The sequence below is a fragment of the Odontomachus brunneus genome, unplaced genomic scaffold (assembly GCF_010583005.1).
Source record: "Odontomachus brunneus isolate Ranch 3 - 2012 unplaced genomic scaffold, Obru_v1 Obru_scaffold_011, whole genome shotgun sequence".
NCBI lineage: Eukaryota > Metazoa > Arthropoda > Insecta > Hymenoptera > Formicidae > Odontomachus > Odontomachus brunneus.
The window spans coordinates 2,132,877-2,149,936 of NW_022639461.1; the positions used below are offsets into that span (position 1 = coordinate 2,132,877).

General features: G+C 44.9%; 1 protein-coding gene across 12 annotated transcripts in view; it reads right to left on the minus strand.

Moving 5' to 3' along the window:
• Positions 1 to 2,191: 2,191 nt before the first annotated feature.
• LOC116840654 (AF4/FMR2 family member 4-like) overlaps positions 2,192 to 17,060 on the minus strand; it is a 303,805-nt gene continuing 288,936 nt past the window's right edge. For 9 of the 12 annotated variants that reach the window (XM_032807612.1, XM_032807614.1, XM_032807617.1 and 6 more), the window contains 11 exons: positions 16,069 to 16,123; positions 15,660 to 15,712; positions 14,630 to 15,182; positions 13,723 to 14,483; positions 12,643 to 13,513; positions 12,331 to 12,467; positions 12,010 to 12,225; positions 11,837 to 11,914; positions 11,639 to 11,735; positions 11,105 to 11,468; positions 2,192 to 11,018 (listed from right to left, as the gene is read on the minus strand). In XM_032807612.1, the coding sequence (XP_032663503.1) occupies positions 10,909 to 11,018; positions 11,105 to 11,468; positions 11,639 to 11,735; positions 11,837 to 11,914; positions 12,010 to 12,225; positions 12,331 to 12,467; positions 12,643 to 13,513; positions 13,723 to 14,483; positions 14,630 to 15,182; positions 15,660 to 15,712; positions 16,069 to 16,123 (3,295 nt within the window). In that variant the 3' untranslated portion in view covers positions 2,192 to 10,908. The remainder of the gene's footprint in view (positions 11,019 to 11,104; positions 11,469 to 11,638; positions 11,736 to 11,836; positions 11,915 to 12,009; positions 12,226 to 12,330; positions 12,468 to 12,642; positions 13,514 to 13,722; positions 14,484 to 14,629; positions 15,183 to 15,659; positions 15,713 to 16,068; positions 16,124 to 17,060) is intronic. The other 3 variants (XM_032807618.1, XM_032807615.1, XM_032807616.1) reach the window with 3 other exon arrangements.

Sequence of the window (17,060 nt, forward strand, 5' to 3'; positions counted from 1 at the left end):
ATCTCTACGGAAATCCAGCGCCCGGGATGTGGTACGCGGTCGAGTCTTCCATCGACAAAGGAAATAGTACTTGGGGCATGTTGAAGTACAAACTTCAAAGTATGAGTATCAGAATGTACAGCCATAGATTTTCCTCCTATAGATTTTCCTCTTTAGGGGGTTTCAAAGTGTTGGTCTCTTCTCAGTTGGCGAGATGCGTGAATTAACTTCAGCAACTAACAAGCTCGACATAAAGGAGCAAATATAAACAGTGCAGTAAAAAAACCTTAAAATTAATAAAATCATAGCTCTCACGTTGAAAACAGATTTATTATCTACATTTACGTCGGATATTTTCATTAACTTTCTAAAACTAGCAATAAGATCGTTCGAAAATTCATGAGTAGGTGAGCTGTCAGAAACTAGTATCTAGAATATCTCACACATAATCAGCAGCCGAATAATTTTAGACTGGACAACGTGTGAGAATCTACACTTCAACAAGAAGATTAAAGTAGGCGGCTACAGGATCAAATTGGTGGGTGTTGTCTCTCCTCCAAATCTCTCTTTCGACCCCAGAAAGAAGGGTTTGGATAAGTACGGAGGCTTGAACGGACTGATCCTGAAGACGCTGATCGTGAAGATGAACGCCACTATGTCGGTGAGAATGCTCGATAATAACACCAAGATTCACACGTTGCTGCAAAACGTGTCAGCCAACGAGTACGACATGCTGATGAACGCGCAATATATCTTCGACAAGCTGAATTACACGATAACCTATCCTCATTTAGATTCTGGAATAAGTACGCTCAGCAGGTGAGTCTTTGAAAATGCAATAGCTCTTGGAGCGAAATCGCTATCCTCGGAGAAAGCAGACGGGTCGCATTTTACACGGGAAAAAGTTTGATTGAATGGATCAATTTCTCGTGAAATGTGAACAATTCAGAAATTATCAGAATTCTGTTTAAGTCAACCGAAAATTTGGATAATTCAGATTGAATTCTGATAGTTTCAAACGGAATGTCTGAGTTGTTTCATCAAAAATTGATCTATTCAGCCAAAGTCTTCGTACCGAATAAAGGATAACCCAGCTAATATCCTTTTCCCAGGCCAAGCGGCTTCGACTCCAACGAGACGAAGATCCTGAAGTTCATGAATCCACGGTTGATAATCGGCATCCTGCTGGTCTCTATCGTTACCGTGTTCGTCCTAGGTGTATTGGCCGATTTAGGATTGAGCTCGGCTTGTCTTGAGGTCATACGAATCACAGTCAACTCGTCTGTCCTGCGTTTGCCTCGAAGGATACCGTTGAGGATCTACCTGACCACAGTGATCCTCCTGTTTCTGATCACCGGCTCGACCTTCCAAAGCAGCCTTTCGTCCATATTGACCTCGTCCACGTCGAAGCCCAATATCGACACCAATGCGGCGCTCAAGAGAGCCGGCTATCCCATCTACATGTTCGCCGGCTACAGGAACGCGATCCGAGACCCGGTGCTGCGATCGCGCGTCAGAGAGACGGACAGCCGGGACTGTAGTAGGTACGTCATCAAGTATCCTGACACGGTGTGTGTAGCGGATCACTTGAGGCTGATGAGGATTGCCTTCAAGAACGACCTGCACGTCTCAAAGCACCGGATAACTAATTTGTACGTGGGCTACGTGATGCGCCCTAATTTCCCGCTGGTCAAGAGGATCGGCAGGATACTGATGTCGATGTCCCAGGGCGGACTGATCGATTACTGGCAGGCGCAGACGGTGGCTGTGTACAAGAACCGATGGAAGATGAAGGAGTATGAGATGAAAACGAAGCGTTTTCGCACGATGAACATACGCGATCTGCTGTTCGTCTTTTACATCCTGCTTTTCGGACTTGGCGTCTCCGTCGTGACATTTCTGGCGGAGTTGTCGATCACGCGTTGGAGAAAATAATGGGACAGTGGCGAAAACGAAAAGGCATGTTGAACAACATTGGATTATCGATGAGATATAAGATCTGTTCTTTTCAGCTGAACTGCCTGAACTGATGCCATAAATTAGAATGAAACAAAATATATTTGTCTCACTCTAACTTATTGCACCGATTCATCTAAAAAGGACAGACCTATAAATATCTCTGCATGATCTATCCGTAAGATTTTTATTGATTTTTTTCCTTCTCGAGTAAAGATGGGCGAGTGGTATGTCGACAGAAAAGCAAGCACCCCTGTAAATTTGGTCAATATTTTATTTATTCCATCATTTTTTAGTTTAAACAATTTGTTCATTCGGGGGATTCCACGGTACATCCCCGTAAAATGAATATGATATAGTAAATAGGTTTCTTTTTACAATTTATATATATCATGTACACAATAATAATATAATATATAACGTAATATATAATATAACATAATATATAGTATAATATATAATATAATAATCAATAAGAATACTAAACACATGATTGAAATAATTAATAATAATTATAATAATAATTATAATATATAGTACTAATGAGAGCCTAAGGCGCAAAACATAAACAAAAATAAAGAGTACACGTTATGGTGTTACCGTCCCCATTAAACGACGGCATTTATCTATGTATGTACGCATTTACAGACCGTATCAACTGCTTATACATCATCTCTCCAACATCCGCGTCTCTTTAATTTATTAATTTTAGTAAAGGCTCTCTCTCTCTCTTTCTCTCGCTCGCTTTCTCTCTTTCACTCTCTCTCTCTCTCTCTCTCAATTCGTTTTAGCTGAGATTACTATAAAATAGGTAAAAAAGCCCTGTTTCACAAAATATCTCGCAAATATATAGATATATATATGTATATGTATATGTATATATGTATATATTGTCACGGTCTTTCTCTTTCCACGTTTTATCTCCCCTGTCGCCGTTGCGTCTCTCACGTGGTTTTCGCTTTTTACCGATTTCTAGTTCGTCTTCCTCGCGTGTGTAGCGATGGTATAATAGTAGTCATAGTCGTCGAGCTGCGCTATGATTCGTCGAGAAAAATGTATTGCAACGCGGCGCGTCCCGAGCGGCGGAAGCAGAGTCGCGCGACGTGGTGAAAGACAGTATCCGGTCAGACGCGCGCGGAGCGAAACGAAAGGGAAGTCGAAGCCCTCGAGGACGACGTGCGAAAACGAAAGAAGCCGGATCTCTCGAAAGGAAGTGAACAGAAAGAGCACATTGGCAGAGAACGACTCGTCATCTCGGCACGATCTTCCTCTTGTTTGTTTCTTTTGATACAATTTATTTACAATCGCAAGTCGTACAGTGTGTTTGGCAACGTGAGTAATAAAAGGGGCTGGATAGTGTAACTATCAAGGTAGATATCGATCACTCGATATACAGAGGCGTTTGGAACGTCACGAGAGATGGAGTATTGTTACGAGTCCCTTCGCGTCCGCTACGTAAATTTTGTACTCTTCTTTCTATCCCGTCTATGCGTCAAAAGTGTAGTTCCGACGACATGATTGATAAATCCGTCGTCAAACGAAGGAAGTTCTTTCCACTTGGTATCGCGCACGATTGACGAAAAAGTGCTGACAGATCGCGACGTGTCGTATTACTCGAGCAGTGCAGTCTCCGTCGCGACAAGGAAAAGAGAAACGGTGACGAGCAACTCTCCCTCTGTAAATTACTTCCCACTGACAATCGATATCTAGAACAGAAAGTAAGCACACAGAAGAGAATCGGGTGAGGTGTAATGCACGCGAGAGAGAAAACAAAGGACCCCTTCCCGTACAGCCCGTACCTTCTCCTTTATTGAGCCGCTCGATTCGCCACGCTCGAACAAGAGAGTTTAAGTAACAATCGAAAGATCTTCCGAATAATTTTTCCTTTTTACATCGTCGGTTCGAATGGTTCGCGGGGATGGCGGTGACTCTGCCCGGGCACATTCGTGCGTCCGCGTGTACGTGTGTTTACATCTGCAATTATTTCTATGATCTCTGTCACCCCGGAAATGATGCGTGCCGATGTAATGCGTGCATGTATGTATGTATGTATATATGTATGCACGTATGTATATGTATGTACGTTTATCTGTCTGTCAGTCAGTCTGCTGCGTGTCAGCCTCCGCGCCAATAAATACGATAACTAATTAATTAATAATTAAAATAAATAAAAAGCAAGTAGGTAATTACACATATTTCATTAAGCGAGTTTGGTCTCTCCTTGGTGCGGTTGCCATTCACATGTCCTCCAACTCCTCCCCTATCATCGATCCTCCGACTAATCCTGCTCCTTCATTCACTCCTGCCTATCCTTCCTGCTATCATCTATCGCCCGGCTGTCAGTCTGTCACTAAACGACTCGTTAAGTATGTCCGGTGAACGTGTAATTAGTCGATGTAACGTGTGTACGTGTGTGTGTTTGCCGTGTACGTGTGTGTATATATATATATCTATATGTATATATGTATATATACAGGGTGTCTCGCACTAACCGCCAAATATTGAAATAGCGGGCGATAGAAGCGTGACGGAAAGTCCTTCGCCATTTTCGGATACGAGCAATAGTTAACGAATTATTAATTAATCAAGTTTCAGTGCGAGCATAGCACGGCGGACTACACACTAGTCTACCACGCTCGGGTTCGATTCCCAGAGAAAAGGAAAATTTTCGTACGCTCGCCCTCGGTAAAACCTCCGAGGCGTGGCAAAGCCTCCGAGGGTATAGGATAAAAAATATAAGGTTAAGAAATCCAAAAAAGAAAAGGAATTTGCCAGAATAGGTTTAAGATACATATAGGATAAGAAAAGTTAAATAAGGAACAAGGAAGAAAGAAGGAAAAAGAGTAGGTTAAGATACAAATAGGGGTTAAGATGCGAGAAAAGGAAAAAAAATGTAAAAAGATAAAAAGCGTAGATATAAGGAAAAGAATATACATAGAAACTTCTTGGCAAGAAAAGCTGAAGTTGGAAATAAAGATACAGATACAGAATTAATCAAGTTTCATGCTTAGCGCATTCTAATTGGCGGACCGCAGATAGTGCCGCGCGCCGAGCAAGTGCGAACTCTTGGATCAGCCTCGATATATTTTGGTCAGAGAACTGCTCTCACCGGAAGGGCAAAGCTAGTCTAGGAGGTGGGAGTTCGCGTTTCTTCGGCGCGACGCGCTATGGAGTCCGCAAATTAGAGTGTACTAAACATCAAACTCAATTGACTCGTTAATTGTTGCTCGTATTAAGGTGCCAAAGTGAGATTCTCGTCTCACAATTTCACTTCCGTTACCTGTCACTTCAATATTTGACGTGGGACACCTTGTATATCTCAGCACGTGTACCGCGTGGTAGTAATGCCAATCGGAGACGACCGCCTATCGCATATATATATATATATATATATATATATATATATATATATATATATATATATATGTATATATATATTTTGCTTGCTTGGCTCGACGATACTCTGCGTGTCACGAAAGGAGGGTAGATTCTCAGAACATTCCGTAATCGTTATCGTTCCCGTAATCGCACACCATAAAACGTAACCAGAACGTAACAAAGAGTACAAAAAAAACAGAAACCACCCTCGCGGCGGCGGCGTACACCTCGACGCGAGAGGATTCGATCGAGCCGCTCGATACGTTTGGAAGCCTACGGAGGTGACGCAAGTAACACAAATTCCACCCCCGCGACAGAATTAACAGAGGAAGGCGGGGGCGGGGGTGTCTACCCTCGCGGTCGTACGCGGAGTCCGTCCTCGTGTCGCCGTTTGGACGCGTCGCTTCGAACGCGATCGATCGAGTTCACTTGTGCATCGCTCGGTACAACCGGCGTACGATCGCCTCGCCAATCTTCGGGACATCGCCGTTAAACTACCCCATCCGTTCGCCCACTCGTCCCCCGCTCTCCCATCGTCGAATCGTTGCGCCTCGCGCAGCCACGGCGCGTCCACCGGAAATTCTCACTTTCGCGAGCGTAGCCTCAAATCTGTTCCTTTTAGTTTAAACTGGTGCGCACTGGCACGGTAAATTGGAGTGAGACAAATATGTATTTTCTTTCATTCGAACTTATTCAGACAGTTCAGCTAAACAGAACAGACCTCTCGACTCGAGATCACAACTGCGTGCTCCGAATAAGAAGAAACGATCGTCCAAAATTCTCTCTACCGCGGGTGATTAAAATCTCGCGTCCCTCCCTCTTTCTCTGTCGCGAGTAAAAACGTCTCGAATCGAGACCGTTTCGCACCTTCCGGAAATGTCAGCGTCGACGATGTCGCGACGATCATCGCGAACAGGGCGATCGACAGAGGCGAGTCGCGTTCTCGATGAGTGTTTTCGAAGAATTCTGATGACAAGACAAAGAACAATGCGGCTAATCCGTAAGGATCAACTTCCCCGTCGAGTCGACCGGTGAAACGTCGCAGTGGCTGCCCCGAAGGCGGTTTTTACTCTTTTGGCACAATCGCGATGGACAGGGGAGCTTAGCGACGGCTGAATCGCGTCTGTCTGCACTTGAGGACAAGGTAGTGATACACAATACACGTCCGTACGCGCGCGAATATAGTAAAATAAGTGTCGTATAATCATATACATCGCGTGCAATAATGTTAATTATATAATTATAATAATATATGTGTGATATAATCGTAATTAAGATTGCGTGTGTATGTTTTGTTTCTTTAATATATATATATATATATATATATATATATATATATATATATATATATATATATATGTATATATGTATATGTATATACAGGCTATTGTGTGTATATGTATATATAAATTAATATATACATATATAAATATTTTACAAGTACAGATTGGTGTCGGATTAAGAAGACCAAATAAAACGGCGCTAACTAAATCCCTCCGAGGTTTTACACACAAGATACGCGTGTATCGACACCCATCTATCGCGCAACCGCGTTTCGCTCGCACTTGTGAGCTCGCACCTCGTTTGGATCGGTAGTAGGAATAACGTACAATTCATGCGCGACGCGCGACAAGAGACCCAGGCGAGACACGACGAAGAGACAGAGGAACGTATTTGCCGGCGCGCTCCCCTATTTAAAAACGACGATGTCGATTACGCAGTGCAATGCCAGAAGAGAGTTCACGCTGGAAAGCTCATGTCGCATTATCTCTCTTTCGTCTATTTCTCTCATCCGTTCCCGACACAGAATCGTGCACGGGCCACCTGACGTACAGCAATGGCCTTGCCTTCGTCCGCCTATACATATCACTTTACTCTCTCGCTCTCTTACATTCCTCTCACTCGCATAAATACATTCGCAAAGAAAAAAAAAACGAAAAGGAAACAATAACGATATAGTCACTATCTGTAACGTAATAAGTATTGTTACAAGGTGTCCCATCTCGCGGGACATCTTTTACATAAGAATTCTTTCACCAAACATACGAATAGCAACATCGTTACTGTTATCATTATAATTGTTGTTATAATTACTATTATATTCTTATTTTATTATTATTACTATTATTATTATCATTATTATCATATTATTACTACCGATTGTAACCGCTATCATCCTCCTCTTATTTGAATAATATCATCACTGATAACAATAACAGTAACGACATTCACAATAGCTCGATACATAGCGAAGTGAGTCGCGCGACGCCAACCAATTCGCGCTGAATCACTTGCGCGATGGGTCCGTTAAAAAAAAAAAAAAAAAACTAGTATAATAGATAAGAAAACAAAACTAGATGCGAGAAATGAATCGGAAAGAATCAAACGCTTTCTTCTCAAAACCCGCGCACCAGCGATACCTTTCTCGCTTTATCTTTGGAGTTTTTACAGGAACATAGATTAGCTCGAAAGAAGACGCTCTATGCCGTATCACCGAAGAACAAAGGTAATCGATGAAGAAAATAAAAGAAACGAGGACATTTATAACTATATACAATTATCAATTTTTCGCTTATCGACCTCTTCATCTAGCCGTAAAAAAACACAAACACAAAAAACAGATATCCCCTCGCAATATCTCCTTTTCTCGATAAACTTCGCGAATTTGTAATTTGGAGTTTCGTCGAATTGCGTTTCCGTCACCGCGGATCCGCGCGCGGCCTGGCGGGAAAAAGGGCCTGATATATGTATCTGCTATAAATAGTGTCTCGAAAATATCGAAGCTCCTTAATAAACATCTTCTCTTTCTCTCGCCTTTATTCTTTTTATTATTTTTTTTTTACTTTTAGTCTCTCTCTCCCTTTTATCCTTTAGCACTCGCGAAATATAAAATTGTATCCCGTGAACCATTGGACCGCGCTTAGTAACTATATGGGCCGTCGTCATCCCGCCAATCCGCTTACACCCGCTTGCATTTCCTTTTTCTTCCTCATCTCTCAACGTCGCCGCACACCAGAACGGTGTCAGCGAACGGGACAGCACAAGTGTGCGTTTGTCGTAGCGGTTGTACGAACGGTAATTGGTCCTACGCTCTCTCGGGGAATCGCTCCTCGATTGTCCTCCGACCTAATCGGACAACGCTTATCCGTCTTGTAAAAGAGTCGAACTCGAGTCGGATATGTTAAAAGCTATGCATGATCGCGCCTCTATGATCGCGATCCTTTGGACCGTTAAGGATCCGTGAGATTCGCGCGTGGAATTTTTTCTTTTTTTTTTCTAAGAGTTGCTTTCGTCGGACAAGTATTCGTCGTCGGATTCGATTCGTCGAGAAATTTCACCGTCAAATTCAACGTTTTATCGAGAAAAGTAAATTGCCGATAGCCACTTGCGCCACTAATCGCGATGCCACTTATATCGCCGGCCGTACGTGGGAAAAGAGATGCGTTCGAAAGATGAGGCGAGTCCGATTCGCAACAAGTCGAGCGATGGAGCTGCTGTGACCGTCAGGTTCTCATCAGGATCTCTGACGCGCGTTTCTCCTCATCCTTCGGTCGTTAGTATTTTAGATACAGCCGTAAGAACGGGGACAGAACAAAGAAGCACGTCCGAGGATAACGTCGCGTGAATGTGCACGCGAACGGAACAAAGAGCGGAGAGAGTGCATATTTCTTTCTTCTTTAGAGAGAACTCTTGAAATTAATTCATCAGCGGACATTGCGTCGTGCGTTCATCCGTCACATTTCCCTGCGTATCTCTGCGTTCGTTTTTCTTTTCTCTTCGCGTGTAACTGCTTCTCTAGAGACGTTTCCTGATTCTCGATAAGATCTGTGGTAGCAAAAATTGGGGCGGGCCCGTCCACCGTAAATTGCAACAACGGCAGATCGCCCTCAAGACGGCGGCACTCTCGCAAATACCTATTTACAAAAATATACACATGAGCAACTTGCTTTATCCGTTACGCGCTTCCTATCGTCTCACGTCTACAACACGCGTACAAGAGAGCGTCCACCACCTCCCGACACGCTCTTCGTCTCCGGTGTATTTCTCTAGCTCCCTTTTTTTTTTTTATCTTTCCCACGCTTCCGTTTCGTTTCGTTAAATCGTCCTATGTATACATGTATGCTCTATGTCTGTGTTTTATTTACTTATTTTTTTTCTTTACTTCTCATCACACTAGAACCTCTACTTATTCCCCGGTTAATTCTAGGTAATGTAAATAATATGTACTTGGTTGCGTCTGTGTGTGTATGTGTGTTACTGCTTTTTCTCTGTTGCATATTAATTACTCTAGTCTAAATTACTTCCCCGTGGTCTATCTACAAAAAGAGAAAAAGAAAGAGTCGTGTCCTTCGCATGCAAACGTTTAGAAGATGTAACTACGGTGCGTCGCTCAATCTCTGTGCGTTGATCTTGTTGCTCGCGCATCTCTCCGTCGAAAGCACTCTCTAATTGCCCACATCCCTGTCTCCTTCTTTCCCTTCCCCTCCCCCCACAGTACTTGCTCTCACAAATACATCTGTCCCCCATATTACTGAAACACAGCGCCGGCACGCGGGATGTGCAACTTTTTTCCTTCATCATTAAATATACTCTTATCTTTATATTTGTAACTATGTATATATTTATATAGATATAATAAACTATAATATAATATATTAAATATGCATATCTTCTTGCATATTCGTCGCACTCGAATCGTCGAAACGAGACTCATGCTTCAGGTAACGTCGGCTGTGGCGCACCGTGAAGCGAGAACACACGGGCGTCAGTGGCACTTCTACTACCCCTTCGTGATTTCCTTACTTTTCCCTTACGCTCGGCTTTTCCCCATCCTACTTCACTTATCCCCCTCCTCTTCTTTTTAGAACCCGACTTTGTCTTCCGCCTCGCGTCGATATCTACATGCGTTTTACTTACAAAAGCGGACATTTCATAAAAATAGAGATAAATCATCGATATAGCTCGTCTATATCCTAACGCGCATCCTCGCGCATTGCTCGCATATGTCTCGATATATCGCTCCGCCTCGTAGAGAGGAGGAGGTGGTAGTGGTGGTACCGACGATTCTTCACTGCCTCGAGAGTAAGTAACACGTGCTCTAAACAAAGTGCACGAGGTTCGTTTTATGCACCTAGGTAAGATCAGCGAATTTCGCCAGTCGCTCCTCCCTCCCTCCTCTCGATCCCTTCAGGCACGCGCTTCGCAATTGACTAATATAACTTGATACTAAATTTATCTCAAAAATGCCCCGACGTCATTCAAATCGTCCGCTTACTAAGAAAGACTTTACGAATTGCTTCCTTCCCCGCCTTTTCTAGATCACCGTGATGACCCGTGATGATTATCGATTCGTCGCACCCCCGAGACCACGCTTCTCCAAGCTCTTGGAGAAAACGGCCCATGATTACGCTACATCACTGTTGCTCCCTTCCGGTTCTCGTGTCTCCGTATACTGCTGGTCGGTCGTTCGTTGCCGTTGATGACGATCGTCGTAACGTCGTGCAACTACGTGAACATGGTCGGGTAAGTAACCATGTTTTGCGGAAGGGAAGTAATGTAGTTCGGGGTAGGTGGTCGGGGGCTGTGCCACTGTGGTCAGAGAGCTCGTAACTTCTTTATACCGGCTTGAACGTAACGCACAAGATCGCGCAGCGAACTTTTCAACGTTAGAGGTCCCAGCTTCTCGTCCAGCTCAATAAAGAAATCTGAAAGAAGGAAGAAACGAGATGATTATCAGAGCATTAAATGGAATCCTTCGCGACGCATACTCCTTCGTGCCTCACACACGTACCTCTATGATTATCTGTAACCATAGCGTTTGCCTGGTCCCACAGGTCATGACAGTTCATCAGGAAACTGAAGTGATGACTCTGCTTCGCCATCGCGTTATGAACGGACAGTGGCACGCTGACAAATGGGACTGCTGGTTGATTCTGGTTTTGGTTCTGATTCTGATTCTGCTGGTTCTGCTGATTCTGCTGATTCTGCTGATTCTGTTGGTTCTGTTGCGCGCCTCGATTGGCCAGTTCGCCGCTGCTGTATCCAGAACTTTGACTGCCGACAGACCCTACTGAACTGGCAGGCGATGGTGTGGGCGACAAGGAAGGGGTCGCCTGTCCTTCTTGTTGTCCCTGCGGCGTCTGAGCCGATGGCGGCTACCAGAGAAAAAAAATAGTACAACGTGAGCAATTTTCGTCAATTACATGGACGGATATATGCCGTTGTTGCGGAGGAAATAATCGTGACAGTGCACGGCAAAGTCTCGCTTTGATCTTTACTGCGATTGTTTGCGGATCTCGGTGTAATTAGTCGCAGGTTCACTCACCTTCTGTTGGTACTCGTTGATTATCTTTTGGTACTCCTTCATGTCTTGTTTGCGCATCTTGAAGAGTTTCAAGTATATGAGGGACTGGCACCAGAGACTGTGAAAAAGAGACAAGTAGGAATCGTGAATTTAGCTGAGACGCAAGAGTTGTTACCGGTGCAAATTTGGAGAACCCTTGAGAAGAGGGGATACACTCACCTCAGGATGGCCAACTTGTTGTGTATACTGTTCTCAGTAGTGTCATTCGGTTGGCTTTTAAATTTCGACGAGATGTATCTGCAGAACGGAGGAAAGATCGGAGATCAGTTTAATTACTCTCTCCCTTTCTTCTCATCGCCCTGATACGTACGCTTAATTGGAGATGTACTCACTTGATGAGACTAAGAGTATCCTTGTACATGGTGAAGGACGCTCTTTCTGTGACAGGGTCCGACTCCATAGCGTGGCCAGTCAGCAGAAAGTATAGAACAGCCTCCAGGTACAACATGCCCTGGGCCGTAAGCTCGCACTCTGTGTCGGCGCTATGCTTTAGTCGTTTAGCTTCGGTCAGGTACTGGTTCTGGTCCCTGAGACACGAATCGTGCATACTTTACAGAAATATTTTCAAGATTTAAAGTCTCAAGAAAATGCAAACATACTTTTTTACCTTTAAAATATTACACTAGAAAATATTAAAAAAAAAAAAAGCTCACCTCTCCTGGTCCTCCAAGACATCATTCTGTGTATTGAAATAAGAATAGTAGACGCGCTGCAACGGCGCCGGTGGTGGCAACAAACTCATATTTTGTTTTTCGTCCCTTTCGTGATTCGTCGGCTGAATATCACTCTGCTAAGCAACAATCAAATTAGAGCTCGCAAAATGGCTTACTATTGTCTAAATCATAATTGCATGACAATGAAATTGTTTAAAACAAAAATTATAAACGGCAAATCTATGACAATTCTATACTGAGACATGTGAAGGAAACGCTCTCTTCTGTCTGAAATCTTACAAAAATCCATACCTGACTTGATGAAGATCTGGATGGTTGACCGTCCTTTTCAGGATGCTCTCTTTTTCTCTTTTTCCTGTCACGCTCAGACGAGCTTTTCGCTTTCGTGTCCGCACACACAGTACTTAAAGTTATAGAACCACAACTCGGAATATGTTTTCTTTTGAGCGCGTTACCACCAATACTGGCACCACTAGCACCACCAGCACCACCGAGCAAAGCACCGCCGCTCTTTGAGTCCGACGATATCAGCTCGGTCGTGATCACAGTACGAGTCCTGACATCACCGTCACCCAGCAGCCCATCGGTGTGGTGAATAACCTGCTGGGGTGACGACGTGTCGACGATCTCACCCTCCTCCGGTGTGGGTGGTCTCGGTTGCGTCGCCAAGTTGGAAGCCTGCCTCGAAGACGGCCTGGTATTGGGCAATTCGGTACGCTGCCTGAGTTCCTGACCCCTCGATAATTGCGACACGCAATTCTGCGGTAGTTTGTTGAGATCGATTTTGCATATCAGTCGTGGTACGCCGTTCACGCCGTAGGTAAGCGGCGGGAACGAATGTACGACGCTGCCGGATGATGTACGCGACGACGGCCTCTTGTACGGGCTGTCCCCGCCGGTCGGTGTGTTCACCGAGCTGGTGTATTCCTCCACGTAGATACCGCATTTGCCACCACCTTTACCACCTTTTCCACCCTTACCGCCACCTTTACCGCCACCTTTCGACGATGAGAAGAGCTTACGCAGCGTGTCACTCTTCTTTTTGTCCTGTACGTTACCAGCGTCCTCCTCTTGTAGCTTGGGAGCATGGCTGTTGTCACTGTCTGACAGGTTGTCCAATGACGTCGCCCTGGTGAGAGGCGCTCGAGGTCTGGGTGGGACTCTATCATATACATTACTGTTATACTAAATTATATAATTATATATAATAATATGCATAATTACTTTTTTCCTTCCTTCATTATAAATGTTATACATTCTTTTAAATTTTTTTTTTGCAATTTTACATCATCTCCTGTTCTATTCAAAATTTCGCGAGGAAAAACAATTGATAGTATTCACATTAAGGTAATTACGACAAGAAAAACTTACCGAGCCACCTGTTTGCGATTACTCCTTGTGGACATCTCGGACTCGCTCTCAGTATCCGAGTCACCGTTGTTCATTCTGGACCTTGGTCTTCTATTCGGTTTGGCCTTGGTCGAACTCTTTCTCTTGTCTTGCTTCTTCGGGGAATCCGTCAGCTTGTTCCTTTTGACGGCGACTCCTCTCCATCGCGCGGACTCGTTCTCGGAGGCACTATTGTTGTTCTTTCGGTTTGATGTGTCATCTTCGCTGGACGACAAGCTCAGTCTGCTTCTCTTTGCTGCTCCCACGACCGGCACGTTGTTCTGATGATCACTGATGGAACCGCTGGACACACCCTGGGATCTCGTGTCACTGTCACTTTCATCGTCGCTCGTGTGTAACGTCGCCTTCGACTTGGGTTGCTTTTTCTTAACGGAGTTGTTGTTGTTGTTGACAACTCTCGTCCTGCTGCGCGATGGTTTGCTGCTCTTCAGGCTCTCATCTGACGCGCGCTCGTTGCGCTTCGGGCTCTTGATGGATTTTCTGGGCCGGCCGCGTTTTTTGTTATCGGTGACCTTCGTCGCATTCTCTGTCTGCGATCGATTGCCCTCGGCCAGCTGACTCTTGCCCTGATCGGACTGATGGTCGCTATCGCTCAGAAGGCTTATCATCGTCGCGTTGTGAGTTCTCTTTAAGGCCTCGTCTAGTTTCCAGTCGTGGGGTTGTTCTCTATGCGGTCTGGTCTCCTTCGTCGCCTCGGGAGTACCTTCTCGCCTGGCGTTGTCCTGTAAAGAAAAAACCAAATGAGTGTTGAAAGACTTTGAAGAAGACTTTGTAGAAGAGACTCCATACATTTCTGCGACTTTCTAGAGACGTTTTCCTTGTCTCAAAGATATCACAAGCATTCTATCTGCTCGACACGCCACCTTACCTGGGCGGGTTTAGTCTCAGGATTCTGTTCTCCATGCTGCACCGAAGCAGGGTTCTTGTTGAAGAAGGAACTGAGATCCCAGCGACGCTTTGACTCCTCCACGGCAGGCGGTGGTTCCTCCACGAGATTATCCAGCTTCGGTGACACCGACGGTGGCGTCGACGGTCCCTTGGCCGGCTGTGTCGCCGACCTGTCGTCGTCATCCTCGGAATCGTCGCTGCTGTCCGAGCCGGAATCCGAGCCGGAGTCCGAGCTCGAGCTGGCGCTTCCGGAACTCGGCGGCGCCTGACCGGGTGGACTGGGTGGTCTCTGGTGATGGTTCGCCAGGTTTGCCGGTGGCGAGCATTTGGGCGGCAGAGTGTCAGCCGCTGGAGGGGACAACGTTACTTCCGGAATCGTCGTCGTCGCCGCTACTTGCTTCGGGGATGACAGGTACCGGTGTGGGCTGAGTTGTGCCGGTGACATACGCATGGGTGATATTCCCATGGGCGACATAGGCGCCACAGGCGGCGGCGGCGCCGGTGTCATCGCCAGCATTACCGGCGGTGCCAGTCTATAATAGAAATCAAAGCATGCACAAATTCCACCATGTCGAAATTCAAAATAGAGAGAGAGGGAGCACACTGAAAACCATAGAAGAATGATAGAATCAATCTCTTGACTTCTTGCGTTAGTGTTATAATTAATATTAGAGATTAATAATATATTAGATCTATTATATATTAGGCAATGTTAGATATTAGGTTAATATTTATATCAGAGAATCGTTAATGTTGATTCTACACATTGAGAGAGAATAGTGGAGAGAGATAGGTATATCATATCGGTGCGAAAGGTTTGCCATGTGTCTGCTAAATAAAAAGAAAAAAAAACGAGATTATTCAATCTCGAAGGATCAATATTTTTCGCGAGTAAAATGAACAACACTGATTTCCAAACTTCTTCCTGAGAGAATATAATTGTAAGATGACGAATCTTTTGCACCTAATATGTGTTTGTGCGACGCGAGTAATGCAAGTCGATCACTTACTTGACCGAAAGGTCTGGGCTCCTGTTTTCTCTCGGCGTTCTCGTCGATATTTCCTGGGAACAAGAAAGAGAGACCGCTATCAGTAATTTCCCCGTGAAACAAAGTGGAACAGTGTCTTTCTTGCCGTGGCGAGCGCTCAGTTTTTCGTCGGGCGCGACTCGATCGTATTGATTTGCGAAAGTGTTTTGCGGTGCCCGCAAGAAAACGAAACGGAGGAGCTCTCAAGGAGCGTGAGCGCAAATTGTTCGATTCTTATTTCGGAATGATAATTCGAAAAATCCAGAGCCTCTCATCGTCTTGTTACAATATCTAATTGACACTGACTTGATTGATCAATAACATACAACAATTCGTCCAATATAATGTGCGCGATAACACGCGACGTGATAAGAGATTCGGGACAACTTACCTTGTTCTCCTCATCCTCGCTGTCCTCGGACAAGCTCAGATCCTTCTCGAGATCACTGCAACAAAAAAAGGGAAGCGTTATTGATTGAGATGACATGCGTCGTCAAGTCGTGTGATGCGTAGCGAAGCGCGAACGCTGAAGTGGGACTTATATCTGTGTGTTTAACGCGATCCTTCTGGAATCACTGGAGCATCGCTCGACGAGTCGCAAAAAGTTCGCAACTAGACGCAACTGCGCGTGATCTTCAACGGCGGGATAATTCGATATCAAGAGCGAAGCGCACTCGATTAGAATCGGGACCGAGTCGAGAGAGGTGCGTGCGAAGAGTACATGCTACTGCAACCTGTGGTGCACCGCGTATTAAGGAACAATCGTTCATTGATCCTTAGAACGCGCCGTTCTTCGTTCTTGCCGCAACCGCCGCGTCGTTGTCTCTCGTCGCGTCCCATTTATTAGGGTTTCTGTTGCGTGTTCTGTCGCCGCAGCACTGTTCCCCGCATCGGGAGGGTTTGAAAGAGAAAATTCAGTGTGACTTGGAAAGCGAGAACGCTTGTGTTTTCCAACATGTCGGGCAAGATCGATGATTGAACACCCGGAGTTTCCAAATCAACAAAAAGGAAAAGACCGAAATATTTGCATTAATGTGCCGCAAACAATGTTCGCGTTGCATTTTCATATTTCAAATTATCGAGATAATTGAACAGCGGGAGGTACAACGCATGTCATTCCTCGATATCCCGTACGTTCAATGCGCGCGTGTGTGGAGCGAGTGGGTGCGCGCACGCGCGCGCTCACGTGCGTGTATTGTGTTAAATTGTATTTGAGAGACAATTTATTGCTTTTTAAGAGTGATATTAAATATATTATGGAGTTAGGGTATTAATTGCGAGTCACGTTGTTCATTATCTTCTCTCTGAATCGCTCTCTCTCTCTCTCTCTCTCTCTCTCTCTCTCTCTCTCTCTCTCTCTCTCTCTCTCTCTCTCTCGCTCTC